The sequence below is a fragment of the Neophocaena asiaeorientalis genome, unplaced genomic scaffold (assembly GCF_003031525.2).
Source record: "Neophocaena asiaeorientalis asiaeorientalis breed wild unplaced genomic scaffold, Neophocaena_asiaeorientalis_V1.1 scaffold218, whole genome shotgun sequence".
Taxonomy (NCBI): Eukaryota; Metazoa; Chordata; class Mammalia; order Artiodactyla; family Phocoenidae; genus Neophocaena; species Neophocaena asiaeorientalis.
The window spans coordinates 5,461,095-5,484,752 of NW_020172818.1; the positions used below are offsets into that span (position 1 = coordinate 5,461,095).

The 23,658-nt window shown below is 38.3% G+C and overlaps 1 protein-coding gene across 6 annotated transcripts in view; it reads left to right on the top strand.

Moving 5' to 3' along the window:
• Positions 1-23,658, top strand: part of TAPT1 (transmembrane anterior posterior transformation 1) — a 63,922-nt gene that overhangs the window by 30,171 nt on the left and 10,093 nt on the right. For 4 of the 6 annotated variants that reach the window (XM_024741774.1, XM_024741779.1, XM_024741776.1 and 1 more), the window contains 8 exons: positions 7,057-7,219; positions 9,607-9,742; positions 11,289-11,386; positions 11,570-11,639; positions 17,596-17,676; positions 20,081-20,190; positions 21,612-21,671; positions 22,055-22,123. In XM_024741774.1, coding sequence (XP_024597542.1) covers positions 7,057-7,219; positions 9,607-9,742; positions 11,289-11,386; positions 11,570-11,639; positions 17,596-17,676; positions 20,081-20,190; positions 21,612-21,671; positions 22,055-22,123 — 787 coding nt within the window. Of the gene's footprint in view, positions 1-1,286; positions 1,418-1,758; positions 1,825-7,056; positions 7,220-9,606; positions 9,743-11,288; positions 11,387-11,569; positions 11,640-17,595; positions 17,677-20,080; positions 20,191-21,611; positions 21,672-22,054; positions 22,124-23,658 lie in introns of all 6 variants that reach the window. The other 2 variants (XM_024741778.1, XM_024741777.1) reach the window with 2 other exon arrangements.

Genomic DNA, 23,658 nt, shown 5'->3' on the forward strand with positions numbered 1-23,658 from the left:
GTGGGAAGGGATATTTGTCAAAGTAATCAAGATGCTGACATGAAAACAGCAACAGTTTGCAGGCTCTAGTGCTGTGGTTTCAGTGTCACATCATAGCAGAGTACTATTATTGCCCTCTTTTCAGAAATGGGATTGGTGTTCTCACCTCCTCTACGTGCAGAGTTGTATCTGGTACAGCATTTGTGAGAGGCTTCCGAAAGCTGACAGCCTCCCGGGTTTTCTGCTTTAGAATTGATTTTTTGAACCTACTTCTAAATCTTCTGCAGACTTGCCGTGGGTTTTGGTTTGGGGGTGTTTGTCAGTACTGACAAACTAAATAGACTTTCTGCCTTTCACTAAGCCTGAGGGCCAGGGCAAATCTGCAGCCCTTAAGAAACCAGCCTTTATCGTGATTGCTCCCCTGGTGGACATTTTGCCAGCTTTTGACCCTGTTAAAATATTTTTCATTTTGAGATGTTGGCAGGGTAATTTTCTTGACTCGGTAGTTGTGTGTGTGTTATCTGCAAAGGGTGTACTGCTTGCATAAAAAGTTTACACCTGTCCTTAGTAATTTCAAGAATATTTAGGTGAAAACTATTGCTAATGAATTTACAGTCTTGAAAAGCCTTTGCCCTTAACTATTTTGTTGTAGACTAAAATAAAGAAATACACCCAGATTCTTTAAAAGCCAACTGATTTATATATGTCTTCCCTCTTTCTCAGGATAGTATAATTTTTTAAAAACATTTGAGAAACTTCTTGAATTAGGATAATTTTTTTTAATGATGAGGACATGAAAATCAGAATTGTTTTGATTTATTATATGAAGTGTCTTTGTTCCTTGGAAGAATGAAAGTATTTTGTTGTTTAGAAAAGTAGACTGCTCTATATTATGCTAAAGAGGTATCCAACATTATTTTTTCCAAATTTACTTATAGAATAAATAAATAATAACCAGTTGTATGTGTGTTTTTAATTCACCTGGCATTTTTTCTGGATCCTTTTTCCTCCTCCTGCCTGTGGCTTCATTTTGTGTTGTAGAAGCCTCAGTCACATTTGAGTTAAAAGTTGAGGGAGATTGTAGAGAAAAGCAGTACTAGCTGGTGCCAGGAACTGATAGTTTTGAAAACTTTGCTAAAATATTTTAGACAGTAATAAGTGTAGAGTAGGTTTAAGTAATAAATGCTAGAGTAATTTTCTTTTACTATTGGAGCAAATAAAATATGTGCAAGTAAATTTTACTGATTTCTCACCTCGGTTTTAGGCATAACTCTTACTTGGGCTTTATGTACTTTTTTGTTTTTCAGAGGCAATGGTGTCTTTTTCTTTTGAGAATTTACCCCACAGAAAGCTCTCATCTCCCGAAGAATTATGAATTTCAATGCTTGAGAGTTTCTTAACCCATTGGGTTTCTTCCGTATGCCTTACCTCCTCCAAGGTAGTTCTACTTAAAATTAACTGCACACATATGAACACACACACATATACATAATAGATTTTTCTCTTTTTAGATATAAGCCTTATTTTTGGCCTGAGTGATTCATGCCACCCCTGTCGCGCATGTAGGGAGAGCTCTTGGTAACTTTCTCTGGGGAAACAAGTACGTCTGTCATTTCCTCTTACCAGGGCTGGTCTACGTGGCTGATTTGTAGAGAGCAATATATTTGTTAGAGAGTCTTCCTAACCTCAGTTTTATTGTCCGCTGTTTCCTCACCATGACGCTCTAAGTAGCGTAGCAACATTACAACCTTCTCTCTTTCTTTCTCTCTCGTAAATCAGACCGAAGGGAGGAGCACTTTCACTTCCTTTATAGAATGGAATGTGGTGTCACAGGGACTCCTCGTGGTGAGTAAACCCTGATTTTTCCTTCTATACTCTCGGCCAAATTGACATCAGTACAAACGAATACTGATTATAATGAAAAAATATAGACATAACCATTTGGAGATGGACACACACTGAAGAAAATGTGGTTCCCTGTCCTTACTTGGTCATAGAGCTTTGTCCACATTTGTGCAGGATTTCACCGTGATCTCATCTAACATAAGAAAATCACTTGATAAAATGATCTTTAATTATACATGTCAGACTAGACCTGACATCAAGTACTTTATTCCCAATGCCACATCAGTCAGCTGAGCCCTTCAGTGTGAGCAGTTTTTATTTTGCATCCTCCAGGCACCAAACATAGCTTATAAAACCAGTGGTTTTTTCCTAGTATAGTTTGAAATTATTTTCAAAGCCCAAGGAACGCTTTAGTCATTCAGTTTAAGCTTTTATAATTATTTTTCTACTGTCTGTCACAAAAACTTAAGATTTAAAATTTTCAGTCTCCTAATTAAGGAAAATATCTTAATCTTAATACTTTATTCCAGTTTACTCTAAAATTATAAAACGACTTCTCTTTCAAAAATGGAGACCATTTTTAATAGCTCACGTTTTTTTCAATAGTGCTTATATATCTTCATTCTTTCACTTATACCACAAATAGCTAAAACTGTTAAAAGAGAAAGAGAGAAAAAAAGAAATCTCACCTGCGTATTTTGTAATGAAGTAGCTCATGCTGGTACCTTGGCATGTTTCAACACCAGTTTGAAAATTAACTAGGCAGGGCTTATCCCAGTTCTCTTAGTCATTTGTGTTGCCTCCTCTTCTTTCCTGATCTTTTTCTGTTCACTATCAGTTTTTACTGTAATCTTAGTTGGCATAGTACCTTCTGCTGAACAGGGTGCAGAAAAAGCCTACACCTGGTCATCTTGGTTTACTACATCATTCTGTTCCCCAAAAGTGCCCTTGAAACAACTGGGTCACTTTATTCGGTAATTGTGCAAATCCAGGGAAAGTATTTGAAAGACCAAAAGATAAAATTTAGAAATGTAGACAATTTAATTTCTGTAAGAGTGGCTTAACTTGAAAATTAAAAAAAATTTAAGTTGACTATCTTGTTTAATATTACTTGTCTTGTGATAACTCACAGCCAGCTGTAAATTAGATTTAGTGGGTTTTTCACTTTGTCCAGCAGCTTCCTCCACTTGTTTATGTGTTAGTGTGGGATTTTCAGTGCTTGCAAAACAAATTGCCAGTAACCACTGTTTAACAGGCATTTATAAGGAAGAGCTTCAGCCTGAAAGTATTGTTCATAAACCAATTCAGAGTTGATTGGCAGGGCTGTAGAGAAGCTTCTTCTGGAGTTGGAAATACTTATCATATATCATATCTAAAAATGTCCTGGCAGAGAAGGAAACAAATGCTGGAACTGGTTCAAGTTGTTTTAATCAGCTGGACTTATTTTGAGGTTAGATTTTTTCTTACTCAGAGAAGCTGTGATGCCCCCTTAGAAATGATTTTATTATTTTTGCAACTTTCCTTTTTCATTTACAGGGAAATTTATATGAAAACAAGACCCTTGTTTCTTAAGAGTTATGCTTTTCTTTTTTTATTTGAATAAATCCTCTTAACTTTGAAATTAAGGAGAAAATCAGAGTCATCTCTGTACAGTTATGATGTAAGCAATGGAAAATTTTCACCAAAGCAGAGAGTGCACATAAAGCAGTGCACAGATCCAGTGAAAATAGTCCTTTTTTCCCTCTTTTTAGAAATGAAAAATTACAGCTATTTTTGGTTTTTAGCACAATAATTTTTCCATATGAGATGACAGTACAGTGATAAATTATACAGTATTAAATTATGCTGAAAGATAAAAGATACCGAGTTGCTGATTCCTGTAAGTTTAAAAGTTCTTTTAAAGAAAAGTCTAGGACGGTAGATGGGAGTGAGAACATGCCTTCTGGAGCCAGATGCAGAGGGTCAGATCCCTGGTCCCCCACATCTGATTCCTGACCATGCAGCTGCAGGCACGTTCTTGATACTCTTTGCGTCATCTGTGAAATTGGGATGGTGATGTACCTTCCTCATAGGATCTCATAGGATTGTCGTGGAAACTAGAACAGATACGTGCCAAGTGCCTAGAATGGTGCCTGCCTCATAGGACCTGTGGATTGTAGCATAAGGTGTTTCTTCAACTCTTCCGCCATTTTTACAGCCTGGTTTAATCCTAAGCAAAAGAAAGCTAAATTAAAGTTGTTTATTTAAAATTTAAAAATTTAAATTTATTATCATCTTGGTTTAAAATGTGTGGTATTACGTTATTTGGGGAGACAGCTTTCCAATGTTTGGTAGCTAATTTCTAACAATGACTTGTATCGAATATAATATTCCTCCTTAGATATACTAACACACTGTTCCTTTGTTGCAAATGTTTATAAAGAAACAAAATTGGACAGATAGGTATTAAAAATCCTTTTATCTCTTAAATAAAGTGCTTTGACTGAGATCACTTAACTAAGTAGATGCCAATCTAGTACCAAAAGCTCTAAGTATAGATTTCTACTTTAATTAGTTATCTAAATCTTTTGGGTAATTAACGCAAATTCATTAATACCACCCTACTTTTCGTTCCTATCGTTTTCTTTAGTTCATAAAACATGACCTCTAGTTCTTAAACACAGAGGCCCCCGACTATGGGTGATTTGTGCTTTTCAGCATATGCTCAGCTGTGCCAGCACTTCTGAGGGGGAGGTGGGTGTGTGCTCCTGGCTGATGCTTCGGGTTGACCCTGGCCATCCCAGGGGAGACAGGCACACGGGCCAGGAGCCCAAGAGTGTTCAGAATGTCTCCTCTTCTCATTGTTTGACTTAAAAATATGTTTACCTCCAGCTCTTGACAAATATACCGCTTCCATTTTTTATCTTGGGGTCCAGCAGCGAATTACCTCGATATTTGAACAGCCCTTGGCAGAGTTCTGTGTTCTGGGCTAGGTGTTTGGATATGGGAAACACAGCTCACTCTGGATTTCATGAGGGGAAAAGGTCCAGAGTCTACAGGGAGAGAGAGGAACAGCACTGGAGACAGAAAGGGACAGAAAAATGATGATAGACATTGATCAGCTTTGTCCTTGAGGCAGTTTTTCCCAAGATTTCAACTTCAACTACTAAGAATAACTTCCCTCGGCTTGTGCCGTGGTGGTATGACTTGGACACGTGGCGTGACTTGGACTATTCTGACCCGTCTCTCCATCTAGCTCGTTGGTTCAGCCCAGTGTCTTCTCATCCTCTGCTAGCCCTCCCTGGACCCAGTCTTCTGAGAATTTGTCTCTTTTCCGGATTTTTGCAGATTTCCTATTCTCTCTGTGAAGAGGTCAAATTCACACCTGACTGAAAACCTCTGCATACTACAATGTAGTACACAATGCAGTATGTATTGTAGAAAACAAGTATGAGGTTCTGTAGCACATCTGGCAGAATTGGCATTGCATGCCTCACTGTTATCTTATAGAACAGTGTTCTGGGTAGGAACAGTGTTCTGGGTAGCAGTTACGGGTTCCTTGTTGAGCCCTACAAGGATCTTTGGAAGAAAAGAGCCCCCGATCTGAATGTGGACAAGGGCTAAGAAGGCGCTCCAGAGAGAATAGGGAGCCAGGAAATAACAAGTAAGTAGAGAGCTCAGGACGCCAATAGGCCGCTGGAAAGGGAGCTCACTCCTTAGGAAGGTCCTAAAGTGTTGTCACAACAGGCAGCGATGAAGAGACTCTGCAGCTCCTAATGCCAGTATTCAGGCTTTTTATTGATTGTATGATACATATGTAAAAGCTGCCAAAGCAGGAGACTGAGCATTTTCTATCTTGAGGAATCAGCCTGTAGTTGACTTAGAGAAAACACCTTTCCCATTCTTGTCACAGGAATTTTACGTTCAGTGAAAGAAGTCTTAAATTTCTTCTTTTCTAATGTATTTTTTTGCTGTGTCTTAGGAAGACATTTCCATTCACAATTTAGGTTTAGCTCCTTATACTCTGATCTCAAAAGTAAGGAATGATTCTGCTTGTATTAATTAGGAAAAAACCACAGTTGACACTTGAGCGACTGGGGGTTAGGGCACCAACCCTGTGCTCAATAGCCAGCCCTCCGTATACACGATCCCTCCGTGTCCGAGATTCCTCTGTATCCATGGTTCCTCATCCATGGACTCAACCAATCGCAGAGCACGTAGTACTGAAGTACATATTTATTGAAAAAAATCCACATATAAGTGGACCCGTGCAGTTCAAACCCATGTTGTTTAAGGAGCAACTGTATTTTCGACTCATGTCATAGACGGCTAACTTTTGTAATATAAAAGCTGTCCTACAAACCAGTAAGAGAAAGATGTGAGGAGAGAATTCACACACAGTATAAATAACTTAAATATATAAAGAAGATGTCAGTCTCCTAATGAGAGAAATTAACATTGAAACTACTAGATTCAATTTTTCACCAGTGGCATTGGCAGAGATCCCAAAGTTGATCAAATGCTAATTGATGCACGTGGGCTTACAGGTGTCTAGTGCAAGTGTAAATTGGTACAACCCTTGCAGAGGGCAGCGCAGCTGCTATTATCAAAATGTCAAGTGAACATAACCCTGAGATTCCAGGTTTAGGACTTTATCCTATAGATGCACTTTCACTGACATGGCATGACATGTACATTGCATCGTGGTTTATAGTTGCAGAAGGCTGGAAATCTGTCAATGATATGTTACATAAATTATGATACATCCACACAGTGGGGCACTGCACTGTCATGTAAATATGAATTCCTTATGAACTGATATGGAAAAATCTGTTATGCTGTTAAATAAAAAGTGCAAAGTGCAGAACACCATGCGTAGAGTGCTAGCACTGCGTAAGAAGGGCTGAGCCAGTGGGGCTCCAGGGCTTCCCGATGAGGTGGGAGGCTTGTGTCTTCTTCGTGGAAATCCGTTGCTTCCAGGCACTCTATCAGCAGCCGCCTGCCTTCGGTGTTCACTTGTTTAGGTTCCCCACTTCTAGCAGTAATTCTGGTTTAATATTTTATATTCTCTCCTTGGGCAGAAAATTTCATAATGTTGAGTAGTCAGCATAACTTTCCTTGTTAGTTTGAAAGTTTTGAAAGATCAACCTAGGTCCCATTACCTTTGTTTGCCACTGTATGTCCAGTAAAGATTATTTATTCAGGGACACAGAAGGTAAAACTCATATTTTCATTACTTCTCATATATTTCAGGGACAGACGTTTGCTTCAGCCTGCCCAGGTGTGTGACATCTTGAAGGGTGTCATTTTGGTCATCTGCTATTTTATGATGCACTATGTGGACTACTCCATGATGTATCACCTGATTAGGGGCCAGTCCGTCATCAAGCTCTACATCATCTACAATATGCTCGAGGTGAGTCTGGGCCCTCATTTACCCTCCAGGCAGTCCAGCGCCCCAGCCTGCACAGGCCTGGCCGGTGGCACACGGCTCCGAGCCTTCCAATACAGAACACTTTCCTGCAGGCTCTGGTAATGGTGCTTCTGGCCTCCAGTGTTCCTCCGGTCATTGGCGACCCTGTTGAAGTGCACATTCTGATTTAGTAGGCCTGGGCTGGCTCTTTCTTACAAGATGGTGCTTGTGCTGCCGGCCCTGGGGCACACTGAGGGTAGCAGGTCCTCAGGGCACAAAGTGTCCTCAAGTAGGGAAGAGGGGTACCTGCTGCCTAGACATTTCTGAGTCAGTGCTCCCTTGAGAATGTAAACTGTCAAATGGTAGAGAAATTTATTTTGCAAATTCATTGGAAACCTATGTATACTTTTTGCTAGAATTTTTAAATTTATGAAGATACTTTTAGGGTTATGTGTATGTTGGCTATAGTAGATTTATATTTTAAGTTGGTTTTGAATTTTCACACCAAGCAAGTAAACCATTTCCCGATTTCTCTAAGTACTTAACATTTTGAATACAATATGTCTTCCAAGTACGCTGCGCTTTAAAGCAGTCATCATATGAAAATCTGCATTTACATAAATTAACAGTTACACAAAGCAAAGAAAAACGTGCTTTGCTTTATAGGCAGAAACTTAATAAGTCAGATAGATGGTAAGCCAACCTGGGTTATATAATTAACCTCTGAGACTCAACTTGCACTTTCCTATACTACTCTTTGGGGACACAAGTAAGGTCTACCTGTCTTTTCAGTTAGTCACAGGCGGGCTTGTCCTGGCGTAGACATGTGGGGTGGTGTGGAGGCTGCTGGCCTTCTGCCCTGAAGCTGCGCTGCCCGGGCAGCTGGGGGCTTTCCATCTCTTCGTAGAAGCCGCAGAACTCTAGCCGTCCTGGTTAGTCCTTAATTCATTGACTGGGATGATTTAAAAACCACACCCCAGCTTCCTGGTTGTAGGCTCGTTGCCATACACTTGCTTTGCCCTGTTAAGTGTGGGTGTGGTTTGTGAAGCAGAGTAGCCATCCTGCTCTCGCCTCCCTCCCACAGAAGGAAAAGCCCAGGCCTCCTTTCTTCCCTGGCCACGTGGGTGGCTCTCCGTGCCAGCACCCCACTAATCTCCTCCATGCCCTCCCTCCAGGGGATTGCAGGTTACCGGGCTTCTCCCTATTCCCAAACTTAAGGCAGACGCCGCCTGATTTACACAGCCCTCTACAAGGTGGTGGTATTACCGTTACTCGGAAACAGGGCAAGCAGAAGGATCCATGAATTGCTGATCAAAGTGGCTTTAAGTACTGATTCCCTTTGTAGACTAGAGTTGATGAGTGGTTTCAGCATAGTGTAGAAGAGTCCAGGCTCTAGTATAGAGATAACTACGTCCAATCCTGGTTATCCTGCACATGGCTGCCGGTTGCTGAATGACTCTAACCTTCAGCTTCTCATCTGTGAAGTGGAGATACTAGGGGAATTACCAGGAGTACACGAGACAGCCCGTAGAGGGGCTTAGCACAGACCGGGCATGTGGTAGGAGCTCCCTAAATGGTAGCGATTTATCCCTTCATTCGGCACATATTCAACCAACACTCCCTACATGCCAAGATCCCGAAGATCCAGAGATGAACAAAGCCTAATCCCCTGGAGCTTATATTCTACAGGTGGGAGAGAGGCAGTAAACAGGGAGGTATTTGGAAACAATAAATAACCGTGATGAAGAAGAATACGGTAATAGTTAGAGACCACGGGAACCACAAAAGACTGGATGGTCTGGGAAGGTCCTGTCTTAGAATGTGACTGAATCCTGAATGATAAGCCCTTCTGTTTTCTTTTTTTATGTGCTTCTCTTTATTTATCATACTGTATTCATGGAGATCAGAACTTGAAAATGTCTTTAGGAAGCAAATCTGCTTATTATATTCTTATATGATAAACCTCAAACAAATTACAGCTATTGTTATTTACTGCTTCAGGTGTGAGTAGAGTGGGTCAAATGATATATTTGTCCTAAAGGATTTAAGTTTGAATCCTGAATTTGAGTTCAGAGAGTTTTAAAACCAGAGGAACTGTGATTTTGATGTATCCTCTCCCTTTTATTTTTGCTACTAAAACTTTTCTTGTTACAAACAGAGTTTACTAGACAAAGTCTAATTCAGGTAACACGAAACTTGAGCACTCGCTGTGTGTCAGAGAATAAGGAAATGTAAGTGAAGAAGTAAATAAAGATCCTGCTCTCTTTTGGAGCCTAGCTTCTAGTAGGATTTAAAAAGTGAGATTTCCAGTATTTGAGTTCACCTCTGAATTTTAGTAACATATTCAAATGGAATATTGAGAAACACCTTAACAAAATTGTTCTCTTTAGGTAGCAGATCGTCTGTTTTCATCATTTGGACAAGATATATTAGATGCTCTCTATTGGACAGCAACAGAGCCCAAAGAAAGAAAAAGAGCCCACATCGGGGTGATTCCTCACTTTTTCATGGCCGTTCTCTATGTCTGTATCCTTTTAGACTTCTCGGAAATTCCAACCATCAATGCATATTTTACATTATTCTATTTGGTTAGCTGTTTCTCAGATTTAAAGATGTGTGTGTGTGTCCATATCCTGAAGACTAATGTGAACCCTCTGCTTTCTTTTGAGAAATTGCTTATAATAGTACAGTTGACCCTTGAACAACACAGGGGCTAATTCAAGTATAACTTACAATTAGCCCTGTGTATCCAAGGATTCAAGCAGCCACGGACCATTTAATAGTGTAGTATTTACTATTGAAAAATATATGCGTATAAGTGGGCTCATGCGTTTCAAACCCATGTTGTTCAAGGGTCAACTGTAATTGTGAATTAAAGAGTCTCGTGTGTACTTGACCCTTTGAACTGCTAGAAAATAGTTCTGTTCTCAGTGTAACTGATTATAAGGAAGGATTTTAGAATAAAGGGATAGTATGATTATACATATTTTAGATTTATATAGATCTATATAACTTTTTCATACATATATTAGAATTTTTTTGAAGTTATCTTTAAACCTGTGAATTCTTTGTTTTAACCCTCAGCTTAAAATGTATACAATTCATCTAGAAATAAAATTTGAAATTGGTTAGGGAGGAATTTTTGAGCTTTTATTTCTCCCTCCTTCATCTCCTGAAAGCTTTTCTTTTGGAGAGTAAATGCTTTACTATATAGCACAGTGTGCACGTGTGTGTATGTATATTTACACACACATGCACACCTACACTTAAGGTCCATATGGGATCAGGACTCATTCAAAGGAATGTGTCGTGTGATTTTTTTTTTTCTGTACTGTCTCTGAAAGAGCAATGCTTGAAAGAATTGGATTAATATTTGGGAAGTTAAAGGACTGTAGGAAAAACTTCTGTGGAGAGTAAAAGCTTGTTCCAAGTATAATGAAGTAAAAAGTTGCTGTTCTAATTTAAATAAACTATTCCATATGTAATATGAGTATAATTCTGCAGCTTGTGGATGTCTTCAAAAATGACATCTGAGGAAGAATCTTAATTATCAGACATTTCTTATTGTCTTATATTCCCTGCCCCCTGCAGAACCAGAGAGGAAAATCAGTTCCAGACTAACTTTTACTTTGTGTTCTCTTCTATTTTAGAATGCAAATTATCTTAATTCACAGTGTATATATCTAGGTCTCTTCTTTCAGTATTTACCATAGTTTATTCCATTTATTTAATAAACTTTTCTGAGATCCTATTTCCCAAGCATTGTACCAAATGCCAAAGATCCAGAAAGAACAAGACAACTGTTTTCCAGGACTCACAGTCTAAATGACTGGATTCATTTCTGCTTTTGTTTTGTTTCATATGAGTTGCATACATCTTATCCCATCAAATTTATATCAACTATAGCTAATAGGGGAATTACAAAGATAATAAAATACTTACGTTAAGACTTGATTTAGAAAGCATAGTCATATTTTTTCCCCATTATAAACTTGCAAGATTTTATAGCATTATCTATTAATATAAACTGAAAACAAACTTAAGTTTTTTCCTTGACATCACTTACTGCTAGTTTTGCATGCGATCCTTATAATGGTTCAGGCAACAACTCTCAACGTGGCTTTTAACTCACACAACAAGTCCCTGCTTACTATTATGATGTCTAATAATGTAAGTATGAGATTTTATTTTACATTTACATTTGAGGTTATATGGTATTTAACAGCAGTATTCTGAATGGGAAAAAGTTATTTTTTCTAAATGTTATTTATTCCCTAAGAAGTTTTATATGTAGCATGTCCATTTTTAAAACTGTGTTAATGATGAAGATGATATTTGTGTTTACTATTTCAGTTTGTTGAAATTAAAGGAAGTGTTTTCAAGAAGTTTGAAAAGAACAATCTTTTTCAAATGTCAAATAGCGGTATGTACAATCAGATTCTACTTGTAGCTTTATGCAGTATTATTTTGTAACTCATTCTGAAACTCTAATGTCACTTTTCCTATGGGTCACTGTTTTCTTTGACTTAAGCTGTGCTTGCTTTTATTCTCTCAACATCTTTACTAAGTATTTTTTTGATTATTTTGGTTATTGTAATCTCAGGATGTTTAAGATAGTAAAAAATTACAGGTATTTGTATCTCACCTTACCATACTTTCAGAAGCTTCTCATTGATCCAGAAATTTCTTAGGAGCAGCTGATATTATTCCATTTTACAGATGTGAAAGTTGAAACAGAGAGTAATTTGACTTCCCTGAGGTCACTCACTTAGCTACTAAGAGAATTCTGATGATAAACCTCAGATTGGCTCTCAGTTGTAGACTTTTTCAGTTGTGCCTTACCGCCTCCTTTCTAATTCTAAGATGTGTGAGGGCACAAAATTTATCCCCAGAAACCTTATCTTACATAGTTAGGATAATCGTAGCAGCACAGTGTCTTGGTTCTCAAGGTGTGGCCCATGGAACCCTGGAGGGGAGTCCCAAGACCCTTCCAGGGAGTCTGCAAAGTCAAAACTGTTTTCATAAGAATATGAAGACATTACTTTTCTCTTTCACCATGTTGCCATTTGCACTATGGTGGAAAACAGGGGTGAAAAAGCCAGTGAGAGATCACCACGCGCCCACTGGAATGGCTGGTCCTGTGGCTGCCAGTGTGTGTCAGTGACGCTGGGGAGTGCCCCGCACTGATGGTGGATGTGAATTGCTGCAGCTGCTCTGGGAAACCTTTTGGCGGTTTCTTACACAGTTACACATTGACCTACCCTGTCACTCACCAGAGGGAACACAGTTTCACAAAAGGACTTGTACTTGTAAAGAATTGTAATGGCAGCTTTATTCATAGCCCGAAACTGGGAACAACCCAAATCCTCCCATTAAGAAGAGAGCAGATAAATGAATTTTGGTATATCTACACTGTGGATAAATAAATTTTGGTATATCTACACTGTGGGACACTATTCAGCAGTTAGAACTACATATATTCAGCTACGTGGATGAATCTCAAAAGCCTCATGCTGAGTGAAAAGAGGCCAGACACAAATAAGTACCTACTGTGTGATTTCATACTTATGAGGTTTATGATCAAATAAAATTAATTTATGATGATAGAAATAAAAGAGTGATTACTGACTGGCAGTGGGGTTGACTGGGAAGGGAGCAAGGAAACTTACTGTAGTGATGGAGCTGTTCATATTTTAGTGATGGGAATGGTGGCATAGCTTATGCATTCATCAAAACTCAATCAAATTGTACACTTAAAAGTAAAATTTCACTGTACATAAATTTTGCTGTACGTATATTAGACAGAAAATAATGGCATATGAATATATTAAAGCAAAGGAGTGTTTAGAATTATAGGAGATTTGATAGCTAGGCAAGGGACAGAAAGAACTAATGAAAAACTTTAGATAATTCTGTGGAGCAGTGATAGACCTTAGATCTCAGAGCTCTGAAGGGCAGTTGGCACGGTGTCTTCTGTGCAGTAATATTCTTTCAAACGTGTGCTGCCAAGCTCTTTACATTTGAAATGTAAGAGGAGGGGAGGGATAGGAGGGAAGGGGCGTGCTCTTCTCAGCTTCAGGAGTTAACTCCAGAATATATTGCTTCAGCTATAAGAATTTCACTTGTAGCAGAAATCATATAATTTGTATTTAAATTAATAACCTGGTTTGAGTAGGCACTCTTTGTAGAGCTTTAAACTAGACATGCAGATCTTTAAGTTATAAGGGTTTTCAGTCTTTATGTGTCGTGAGGAGGAGATTGTGAACGATTTTCAACCTTATCGCCAGTATGTTGATATAATTAATATCCCTTTTTCCTTTCTTTTATAAACAAGTCCCCCAAATTTTAATCTCTTAGCTTAGAAAGTTAAGGAATTCAATATTTCAGCTCTAAGAAAACTCTGAAAACAGTAGCATACTAATAAAGCAATGCATGTGAGTCTATAAGGAATTCAGAAGTATATTTTGGCTTAAAATGATTAGTAATCAGCATGAAAAGTTTTGCTTTTTGTTAGAGGTAAAATAATTCACGTTACAATGCAGGGTGATCTGCATTGTACCCCCTTCTGTCTCCCTTCAAGTTTTATAAGAAATTAATTTTACCTAAGGTAGAATTTTAAAACCTGTTCCCAAGTAAGAAAAAGAAAAATCTGTCGTAGACAATTTCGCTGATGTTGCAGGCAGTACTCAGATATTAAAGGAATAGGTAAGGAGTCACTAACGCCTGCCTTTCACGTGGTGACTGGGTTTATTGCCTCCTCCACGTGCATTAGCAGCTGTGAAATGAGAGCCAGTCCACAGGATGCTGCCGGTCACACACCAGCTATTTCTTTCCCTGTGAATTTCCCTGGGAAACTGAGCTGCCGTGTTCATGGAATCAAATTTAGTACCTCATGCTAGTTTAACGTTGAAAACTTGGTTTGGAAATTTTAGAGTGACTTTATCCCTTTCAGCTTCTTGCCTGACTGTACATTGTCTTTAGGGGAATTACCTGAGGACACACGAAATAGAGTTTAGTTAATAAAACCCAACTTTTAACATTTTGTCCTTTCTTCCACATCATGTCATTGTATGCCCCAGCTGAGTATGGAGCCTAGACCTTTCTGACCTGGGTTCTTAAAATGAAATGTCTTACATAGCTGTTAACCCACTGACAATGTAAACTGTACGTTCAGAAAGATCCTGCAGGAGTTACATTGCTCTGAAGTAAGATTCCAGCTCAGGGTGATTCTGTTTAACTCTCTTAACATAAGCCTGAGTACCTGCATTAATTTGAATGACTGTTGGAAATAAAAGAGTCACTCACTGCACATTTAAATTGTGACTGTAAATATGTTAAAGTATATCCCTGTTAGTGGTGACTTAGAAGAGGAAAAAGGAGCTTAATAATTTGAATATCAGAAATAGTCTTAAAGCATTAATCACCCGTGTTTTTAAGCTCATTAATAAAGATTAAGAGAAAACATTCCCATTTTGGTAGGAGTTTCACTTTTTGATTAATGCGAGTTCAATCCAAGTCAAAACTGTGTTCTGAAGATGAGATATGATGTAAATACGTTGTGGGTTGCATTATTAATATTGTAAATAGATAAATCATTCAATCAGCAACATATTTACATCTTATCATTATCAGAATCTATTATTCTAAAAAATGTTACTTCTTTATGTAAGATTTTATTTTATTGCAGAGGAACTGTGTCAGAATTTCGGTATACTTTAGTGATGCTCAAATTTTAAAAGTCAAATCTGTAAATTATTTAAATGTACAAAAAACAAAGTTGTGAAAGTACAAGAATGAAACATAGTGGGATTTTTTAATAGCCACATAGCAGCCTCATTTTCATAGTTAGATTGATAAATGAGTGCTTTTTTTATTGTGTTTTTAATCTTCAAACTTACCACCTTTCACGTCCCTCATAGTGTAAAATGCATTTATCTACCAGAATTTATCAATTTTTATTAATCTCTACAGTATTTTGAAATAGTCTGCTTTTCTAAAATCCATTTGACCTTAAATATCTCCCTAATAAAATGGAGTTTTGGGCTTCCCTGGTGGTGCAGTGGTTGAGAGTCCGCCTGCCGATGCAGGGGACACTGGTTCGTGCCCCAGTCCGGGAAGATCCCACATGCCATGGAGCGGCTGGGCCCGTGAGCCATGGCCGCTGAGCCTGTGCATCTGGAGCCTGTGCTCTGCAATGGGAGAGGCCACAACAGTGAGAGGCCCGCATAACGCAAAAAAAAAAAAAAAGGAGTTTTTCCCCTTTTGTCAGTATTCTTACAATTGAAATGATTATAGGTTTCCTCTGTGCCGGCAGCTACCATGTGTCCAAGAATCAGATATGATTAATTTAAGCACTGCTCTTGTTTTTGTTTTATTATATAAGACTTCATAAAAATTATGTTGGATTATCTCAAATACTATTTTAAATTTCACAAGGCAGTTTCTTTCCAGATAATTCTGCAGTGAACCAAGTCAGTATCATGGAAAGTAGAAAGGTCAGAAATGAGTACACTTCTTTGCTAAATTTGTTAATGGAAATTAGAAATCCAAAGGGCTTAGCACACATATAGATGCAGCTCTGTGAATAACTGTACAGAATTCCAACTGAAAGTACATGAACAAATTTAATTAGTCCCATAAATTAAGTCCCACAGTTAACTATACATAAGTAGCAGAGAATACATTTTATTTAGATTATGATGGAAATTTTTCTAGGACAGGCTTTTCTCAACTTCTTTTTTTTTTTTTTTTTTTTTTTTTTTTGCGGTACGCGGGCCTCTCACTCTTGTGGCCTCTCCCGTTGCGGAGCACAGGCTCCGGACGCGCAGGCTCAGCGACCATGGCTCACGGGCCCAGCCGCTCCGCGGCACGTGGGATCTTCCCGGACTGGGGCACGAGCCCGCGTCCGCTGCATCAGCAGGCGGACTCTCAAGCACTGCGCCACCAGGGAAGCCCTTCTCAGCTTCTTTTAACCTATACTCCCATTTGAAATCACAGAATAAGTTGAAAATGTGATCTAGAACTAGTCACAACATGTGTGCTTTACACTCCACAGTATGCTTCCTTGCAATTCTGCAGTGCCCTTCGAGGGGGCACGCCTGTGCTCTTCACCTGGAGACTCACTGTGCTGTGAGCTTATACCCCAAAACATGGCATTTCATAAGAAATAACGCTATGGATTCATAATAGAACAGCAAATTGTGACCCCTAGCCTTTGAAGAAGTAAAGGTACAGCTCAGACGCCTCACAAATAGGGGCTAGGAGCCAAGCTACCCTAGAAAAGAGGTACTGCTACTAACTAGAGAGAGTTCAGGAATTTAGGGAAGAAGACACATGGAAAACGCCAGCTCACTTACAGAGGCCAAGGTTTAGCTGTAGAACAAAAGTCCAAATGATTTGCTCTAGATTGACAGGGTAAGGTGGAAATCAGAAAGGAAGGACAAAGCTGTCCCAGGAAGGACTTCAGAGTGAAAGTGAAACGCAGAGGGCTATAGGGGGTCCCACAGTTGAATTCCTGAGATATTAGATTTATTAGGGAAATGACAGATGTGTACAGGCTTTTGAGATGGGCACTACATGCGTGATGGCTTCTAGCCACGGCCCTACCATTGCATAGACCCAACACGTGGATGTACCAGCCTTACCACAGACAGATTTATTTCATTCCATTTTTTGGTTACATAGTATCTTAGACTCTGATAAGAAGATAACAGCTTCAAAAGTGAAATGTGTAAACTAGCCTTTAGCAGGAATTTACTTATTTGCTTTTATTAAATTCATTCAGACTAAGCTCAGAATACTTAGTAACTTACGGTAAATATCATGAAACCTAATTTTTTGCTCGTTTTATTCCCCTAAGTTCCACATATATCCTTAGTAATGCTATTGTAATACTAGCACTTTCTTAGCTGAAGGATTCATCAGGTCGGTACTTGTATGCTTACTATTTACCAGATCAGAAATAGTCTGGGAAGCAGGGGTTTTATGTTACCCAAAGTCTTACATTTTACACTCTTCTATTATTTCTTCTTCTATAAAATGAAAATAGTTTTCTTACGTTCCCAAAGACCACTGGAGCAGTCTGACTCAGTATGAGCAGATTGATGGCTTGAATATTTTTTGAAGTCTGTAGAAAACCGGAATTTCCATACTAGAATTATGTTGGTGAAAGAAGTAGATGGCCTACCAACGTAGCACCACCCTATATATAATTTTACAGACATTTTATATATATTTTATAATATATTAATTTTACACACATTTACATATATAATTTCATCATGCTCTGACTAAAAGAAAGTTACTTTAGATACATACTGTATAATTGTTATTTATATACAACTTGTTATATATCTACTATTTGTTAAATTTTCTTTCAGATATTAAAGAACGATTTACAAATTATGTGCTTTTGCTAATAGTGTGTCTAAGAAACATGGAACAATTTTCTTGGAATCCAGGTAAGTAACTCTTAACAAATACGGTGCCTTCCAATTTTACTCTTGAACCAAAAATCATTCTCTTCCATGGAATAAAATGAATATTGCAGAAAACTCAAAATGTTTAGCTGTTCAACTCTTTGGGTGTTGGAAATAACCGTTCCAGTAGGACAGATTGAGTGTGCTTTCTGTGGTATGGTGGGAGCCAGACCACGTGCCGTGGTGTTTGGCCCGTCATTTCCTGTGAGCCACACAGCATCTCTATAGAGCTGTGTACCCAGTGGGTGAGTGGACCCTGTTGAGCACTGCAGCTTCCAAGCCTCTTTGCTGATTTTTCTAACTGTAGTGTGCTGTGGTTATCTAAATACAGTCAGATCTTTTTCATTTTACGGTTTCACCAGAAGAACTTTTACTCTTTCCTAAAATTTATCTTTTACTCATTCACTGCCTATGAATTAGCATTTTGAATAAAGATAAATTAAAGAAATATAATGTAACGCAGTAAACTTTGTTACTTACACTCTCTGAATCAAGGCTGGCAAGGAAGTTGTTGAGATTCCCTGAATTTTCATCAGTCATTCAGCTAGCAGACATTCACTAAGTATATGTTATGTGCTGGGCACGGGCACAGGGAAGAAGGACTAAGATGTGCGTAGGAATCACAAGCTAATAGAGGAAATAGATAGGTAATTATAACGCAGTCTGGTGGTGCTGAAGTCAGCTTGGTGGGAAATGATCAGGTATCTCAAGTAATTTAGAACTTTTTACGTCTGACATTTCTGTATAACCTTGTTCTTAAGCATCGAGGTCATGTTTTGCAGTTTAGTACCCCCAATGCCGTGCATGTTCTAGGTATTTAATAACTTCTTGTTAGTTTTCAGGTGTGTGTGAAACATCAGAAACAGGTGTAAAATGAGATATGTGATCTTGGAAATATATTTCCAGAAGTTATTTTCTTGTAGAAAGCATACAATCAAATGGTATATCTTAACAGTGGCTTGACGTCTCATCTGAATAGATCGAAAGGCTACTTGACCTGTGGTAGCAAAGCCCCTCCTACACACACACACACACACACACACACACACACACACACACCCCTAGATTCTCTGCATAGCTGGATTCTTGCTTTATAACTAAGTCAGCTAACAGATGTCCATGAGAGGCAGTAACGGGCGAGTGTGGCTGGTCCCAGCAGAGCCCGCGTGGGATCAGCAGTCCCTAAACAGCGGTATTGTTGCGCCCCAGGATAGTAATCCCTAAACCTGCTGACAACTGGATGTTTAAAGTCGTGTTCTCATTTGTACTTGATTTTCAACAAGTTGTCTTCGTTTTCTTTGTGAGTATGGTAAGGGAGCACTTCTTTGTTGGTAAATTCATCATTCTTTCACTCTTTGTTTTTTTTAGGTTTAAAAAAAATTTTTTTTAAACCAAATACCACTTACGGAAGCTTACCCTAAATTCCCAAGATGATGAATAACATAGAAATAGTACAAGCTTTCCTGTATGCCTGGCCCATTGCTATGCACTTCACATCATTGTCTCATTTAATTCTCATAATGGTGAAGTGTGGATACTGCTATCTTGTAGATGAGGAAACTGGAACTTAGGTAATTGCCAGCATCATCTAGCCAGTCAGTGGCAGAGTTTATTGTTGAACGAGGTTCCCTGATTCCCCAAACCTCAACAGGATGTGAAACTCCCTAAGACTGCCTTATCTTGTCAGCAGGCAGAGCCCCAGCTGGGCTCTCTCCACCCCACCTTCCAGCTTCCAGTGCTGGGTTACTACAGGTCCCTGCCAACAATTCCGATCCTTTTCTTGCTCTGTCCCACTCATATCCTTCTTCAAGGTCTAAGGAGGTTATCTGTTGGCATTTTTTTGTCAGGTACTTGGTACTGAATTGACATTCTAATAAATATGGTAAAGGTGAGCAAATCTGACAAATAACATCTGTATGACAGTGAAATAAATGATTGATCAGTATCTTTAAGTCTTAGTGATCAAGGAGGGAAAACAATTTGTTCAGTTGACTTCAGCACATGTTCCTAGTAGTTATTCACTGTCACATTAAGGCAGCCAGAGAGTTTTACAAGGAGCCTGCTTAGTTAGCCGTCCCGCCAGTCCTCCCGTGCTGGTCCGGAAGGAAGCCAGGGGCTCTGCTCACCACCGTGCCCCCTTCAGTAGGGGTTGGCGCAGAGGAAGCACAGAATAAATACTTGTTGAATGACTTATCCTTTATCTGGATAAAATAGGGCTCTTCTGATAATTAATTGAACGCTGGTTCTCTCTCTATTATCACTTAATGAAAACGTTATAGTTTTGCCCTGTGGAGATTGCAGGTTTCTGTGGTAGCCTGTGATAGGATATTATGGATTCTCTTCATATTAAGAGATTTAATTGTCTCTCTTCTCCCCTACTTTATAGATCATCTCTGGGTGTTGTTTCCAGATGTCTGTATGGTGGTTACATCAGAAATCGCTGTGGATATTGTAAAACATGCCTTTATCACAAAGTTCAATGACATTACTGCAGATGTATGTATTTTAATAAGCAGTTCAGTGTTTGCTGTTGACTTCTGGTTAATATTATAAAGTTGTAGAAGAGCAACTTTAAGTTTACTGCATTTATGAAGAAAAATAGAAAAGTACTACTACTTTAAAGTTAGCATTATAATTTTAAATTTCTAAAAATAATTGTACTACTGAAAGTACATTATTTCAATATTAAACAGTTCTGGTTCCATACATTTGGGTAGAGGTATAGATTGACCAGTAGTTGAGATCAGGGTGTCAGTAGCTCAAAACCATTATAAACTGTTAATAACCATAATAATCTGTCTACTTAAACTGTTTAAAAATCACATTGTTTCTATTTAAAACATTAGATATCAAAACTTCTCTCTCTGCCTAGATTGTTTAATATTTTATATTTAAAAATTGATTCTTTTTCTGTGATTATGAATAGGTTTCTGATAAGTCCTAGAAGACAAGAGCCTTATATTTTTCTAGTGAAAGCATTTGCTGGAACTTTGAGAGATTTGTTTTATATTATAACCAGGTATTCTGTAGAATTTCCAGAAATAGAAATGGGGCTTTAGGCTGGTTGTAAACAAAACGTAGGCAAGTTTTCTAGTGCAGTCCTCATTCCTACCTCAGGCCCAAAATGAATAGTAATTTCACCAGTTATCTAGATTTGGTTTGGTTGTGCTTTGTCTTAACTCTGATGCTTATTTTATTTCAAAAGGCAAAGACTTAAAATGTAATGCAGTTGCAGCTGCTACAATGTGACGATTGGATTATGGGGTTTCTGAATGTTTTAATATACTTGAATAAAATATAATTTTGCACTTTTTTGCATAAACGGTGATAAAGTAATTTTACCCTTTACTCTCTTGGCTTCCTCCAAACAAGAATCCCTTTTCATGGGATCATTTTCTCAGCAACATAAGTCAAAACTAATAGGCTTGATTCTAATACTTCGTGCAGTTTTTAGTGGAATACAAGTGCCTTCATAACTATATTCTCTAACTCAGCTTTATATCATGTTTAGCATTCATTTTTCTAAGAAGGCATCATTATCATTAGATGTATAGTAATAATAATTTTTAAAGTGTTCATTTAATTTAAATTTTCAGAATTATTTTCTGTGCCTTACACTACTTAAAATATAACCACTCCTCCCCAAATTCTAAACTCTCAGGATCATAATCGTTGAATATTTATCCCTCTTTAAGAGAAACCTTTACAAAGCCTGTGAACTTACCAGTTGGGAGAATTGAGGCTATGTTTTACCTTTATTGTAGGAAAACGAATAAGAGAAAAAACTACCCAGATGTCGCTTAGTTAGTAGCACCTTCTTTCTGGCTAGTTATTGAACATCTTATCTACAAGGTAAATCTTTCCACGTTGGATGTTTGCACTATATTACGTAATATTTCTTTCTTACTTGTCTTCAGGTCTACAGTGAATATAGAGCCAGCCTTGCTTTTGACCTTGTTAGCAGTCGACAGAAAAATGTGAGTATTATATTGAAGACATAGTCTGAAGTTAACTGAACAATGGTTTAATTCAGCATGGGATATTAATTAAGGGAAAGCTAGGTAAACTTCCTACTTATCTCTGTTCTTGACACTAAGTGTTTACAAAATAATAAAAATAATACTAATCTGTAACGTTACGTGGGGCATGGTTTCTGCAGTGTTGTAACAGTTATGCAACTTTGTATTTCAAACTTCTTATGAACACTTGGATGGCCACATCACTTTTTACTACGTCACACTGTAGGTGCTAGGTTCTCGCTCACAGCCTCACCTGTTCATAACATTTGCTGGTGATGAGTGAATTGTACTTCCTAAATGCTGTTGAATCCCGTAAATCCTTTTCTCCTTTCTCTGTCTAGGCATATACTGATTACAGTGATTCCGTGGCACGGAGGATGGGCTTTATTCCTCTCCCACTAGCTGTTCTAGTAAGTCCATACTTCTTTTCCCTTTTTTATGACGAGATGACTGTCATTATAGAATATTAACAGATGGATTATCAATAAGTTTGTTTTAAAAGGACTTGATATAAAAATTAAAGGTACATGACTTAGAAGGAAATTTTGTTTTATAGTATCTCCCTTTTGGATTTTGAGCCATCCAATAGGTGAATGCTATTACGGCTCTATTTTATGTAATGGCTTTCCTGACAAGGAGAAGCTCATTCATTTGGCAACGATTTTTCTTTTAGAGTGGAAATACCTAGTGGTAGGCATCGATGTGGCCACTGTAACACATATTGGTGGAAGTATAAGTTGATCCAGCGTTTCTAAAGGGCACTGTGACGGTATTATGCTTTGATGAAGTAATTCCAGTTCTAGGAATTTATCCTACGAAAATAGTTGGAAAAGGCACATGATGATTTATAGGCAGGGTTATGCATTGCAGTGGCATTTGCAGGAGTAGAAATTTGGCAACAGATGAAATAGATAAATTTGGTATGCACACATGAAGAAATCCTCTGTGCTCGTTATAAGCACTACTTCTTAAATTTTTTCCGAAGTTTTTACAAGGAGATTTTCTACTGTTATACACAGGAAACATCATATATATTTTTTAAATAATAGCACTGAAATTTACTAGATCAACCAAAAAAATTAGTCATCAACTTCTGACATTTTAATGAATTGCTCAGAACAGCCTTGCACATAGTTACTATAATATTTAATTAAGGCTGTAATAATGTTAATTAAGAAGATTTGCTGGCTGCACTTATATATGATTATATTCTTTTCTGGGGGGGTTTTGGGGGTTTTTTTGTTGTTTTTTTAAACATTTTTGGCTGTGTTGGGTCTTTGTTGTTGCACACGGGCTTCCTCTAGTTGCAGCAAGTGGGGGCTCTACTCTTAGTTGGGGTGCATGGGCTTCTCACTGCGGTGGCTTCTCTTGTTGCAGAGCATGGGCTCTAGGTGTGTGGGCTTCGGTAGTTGTGGCACACGGGCTTCAGTAGCTGTGGCTCGCGGGCTCTAGAGCGCAGGCTCAGTAGTTGTGGCGCACAGGCTTAGATGCTCTGCGGCATGTGGGATCTTCCCAGACCAGGGCTCGAACCTGTGTCTCCTGCACTGGCAGGCAGATTCTTAACCACTGCACCACCAAGGAAGTCCCTATATTCCTTTTTGGCTACCTATTCTCATATCAAAACAAATGCCATCTTTTTGTCAAAGGACATCTGAAGTTCTCTTATAATGCAGAGTCCCATAGAAATTAACTAAGAGAGGTATAAAGAAGTTGTAGATTATACTAACTGTAGTTTTGACCAGCTTGCGTAACTTTTTTTTAGAGGATGGATGATTAATAGATTTAATGTTATTTAAACTTCAGCAGGACTCTTCTAATAACCACATCCTAAATGTTTTCAGTTGTATTAGGAGCTTGTTTTTATTATGTACTAACTAATTCGGCTTTCTTTTGCTTGGGAAAAGGAGCTCCTAGAATTTTGGAAAAACAGAAAATTTTTCAAGAG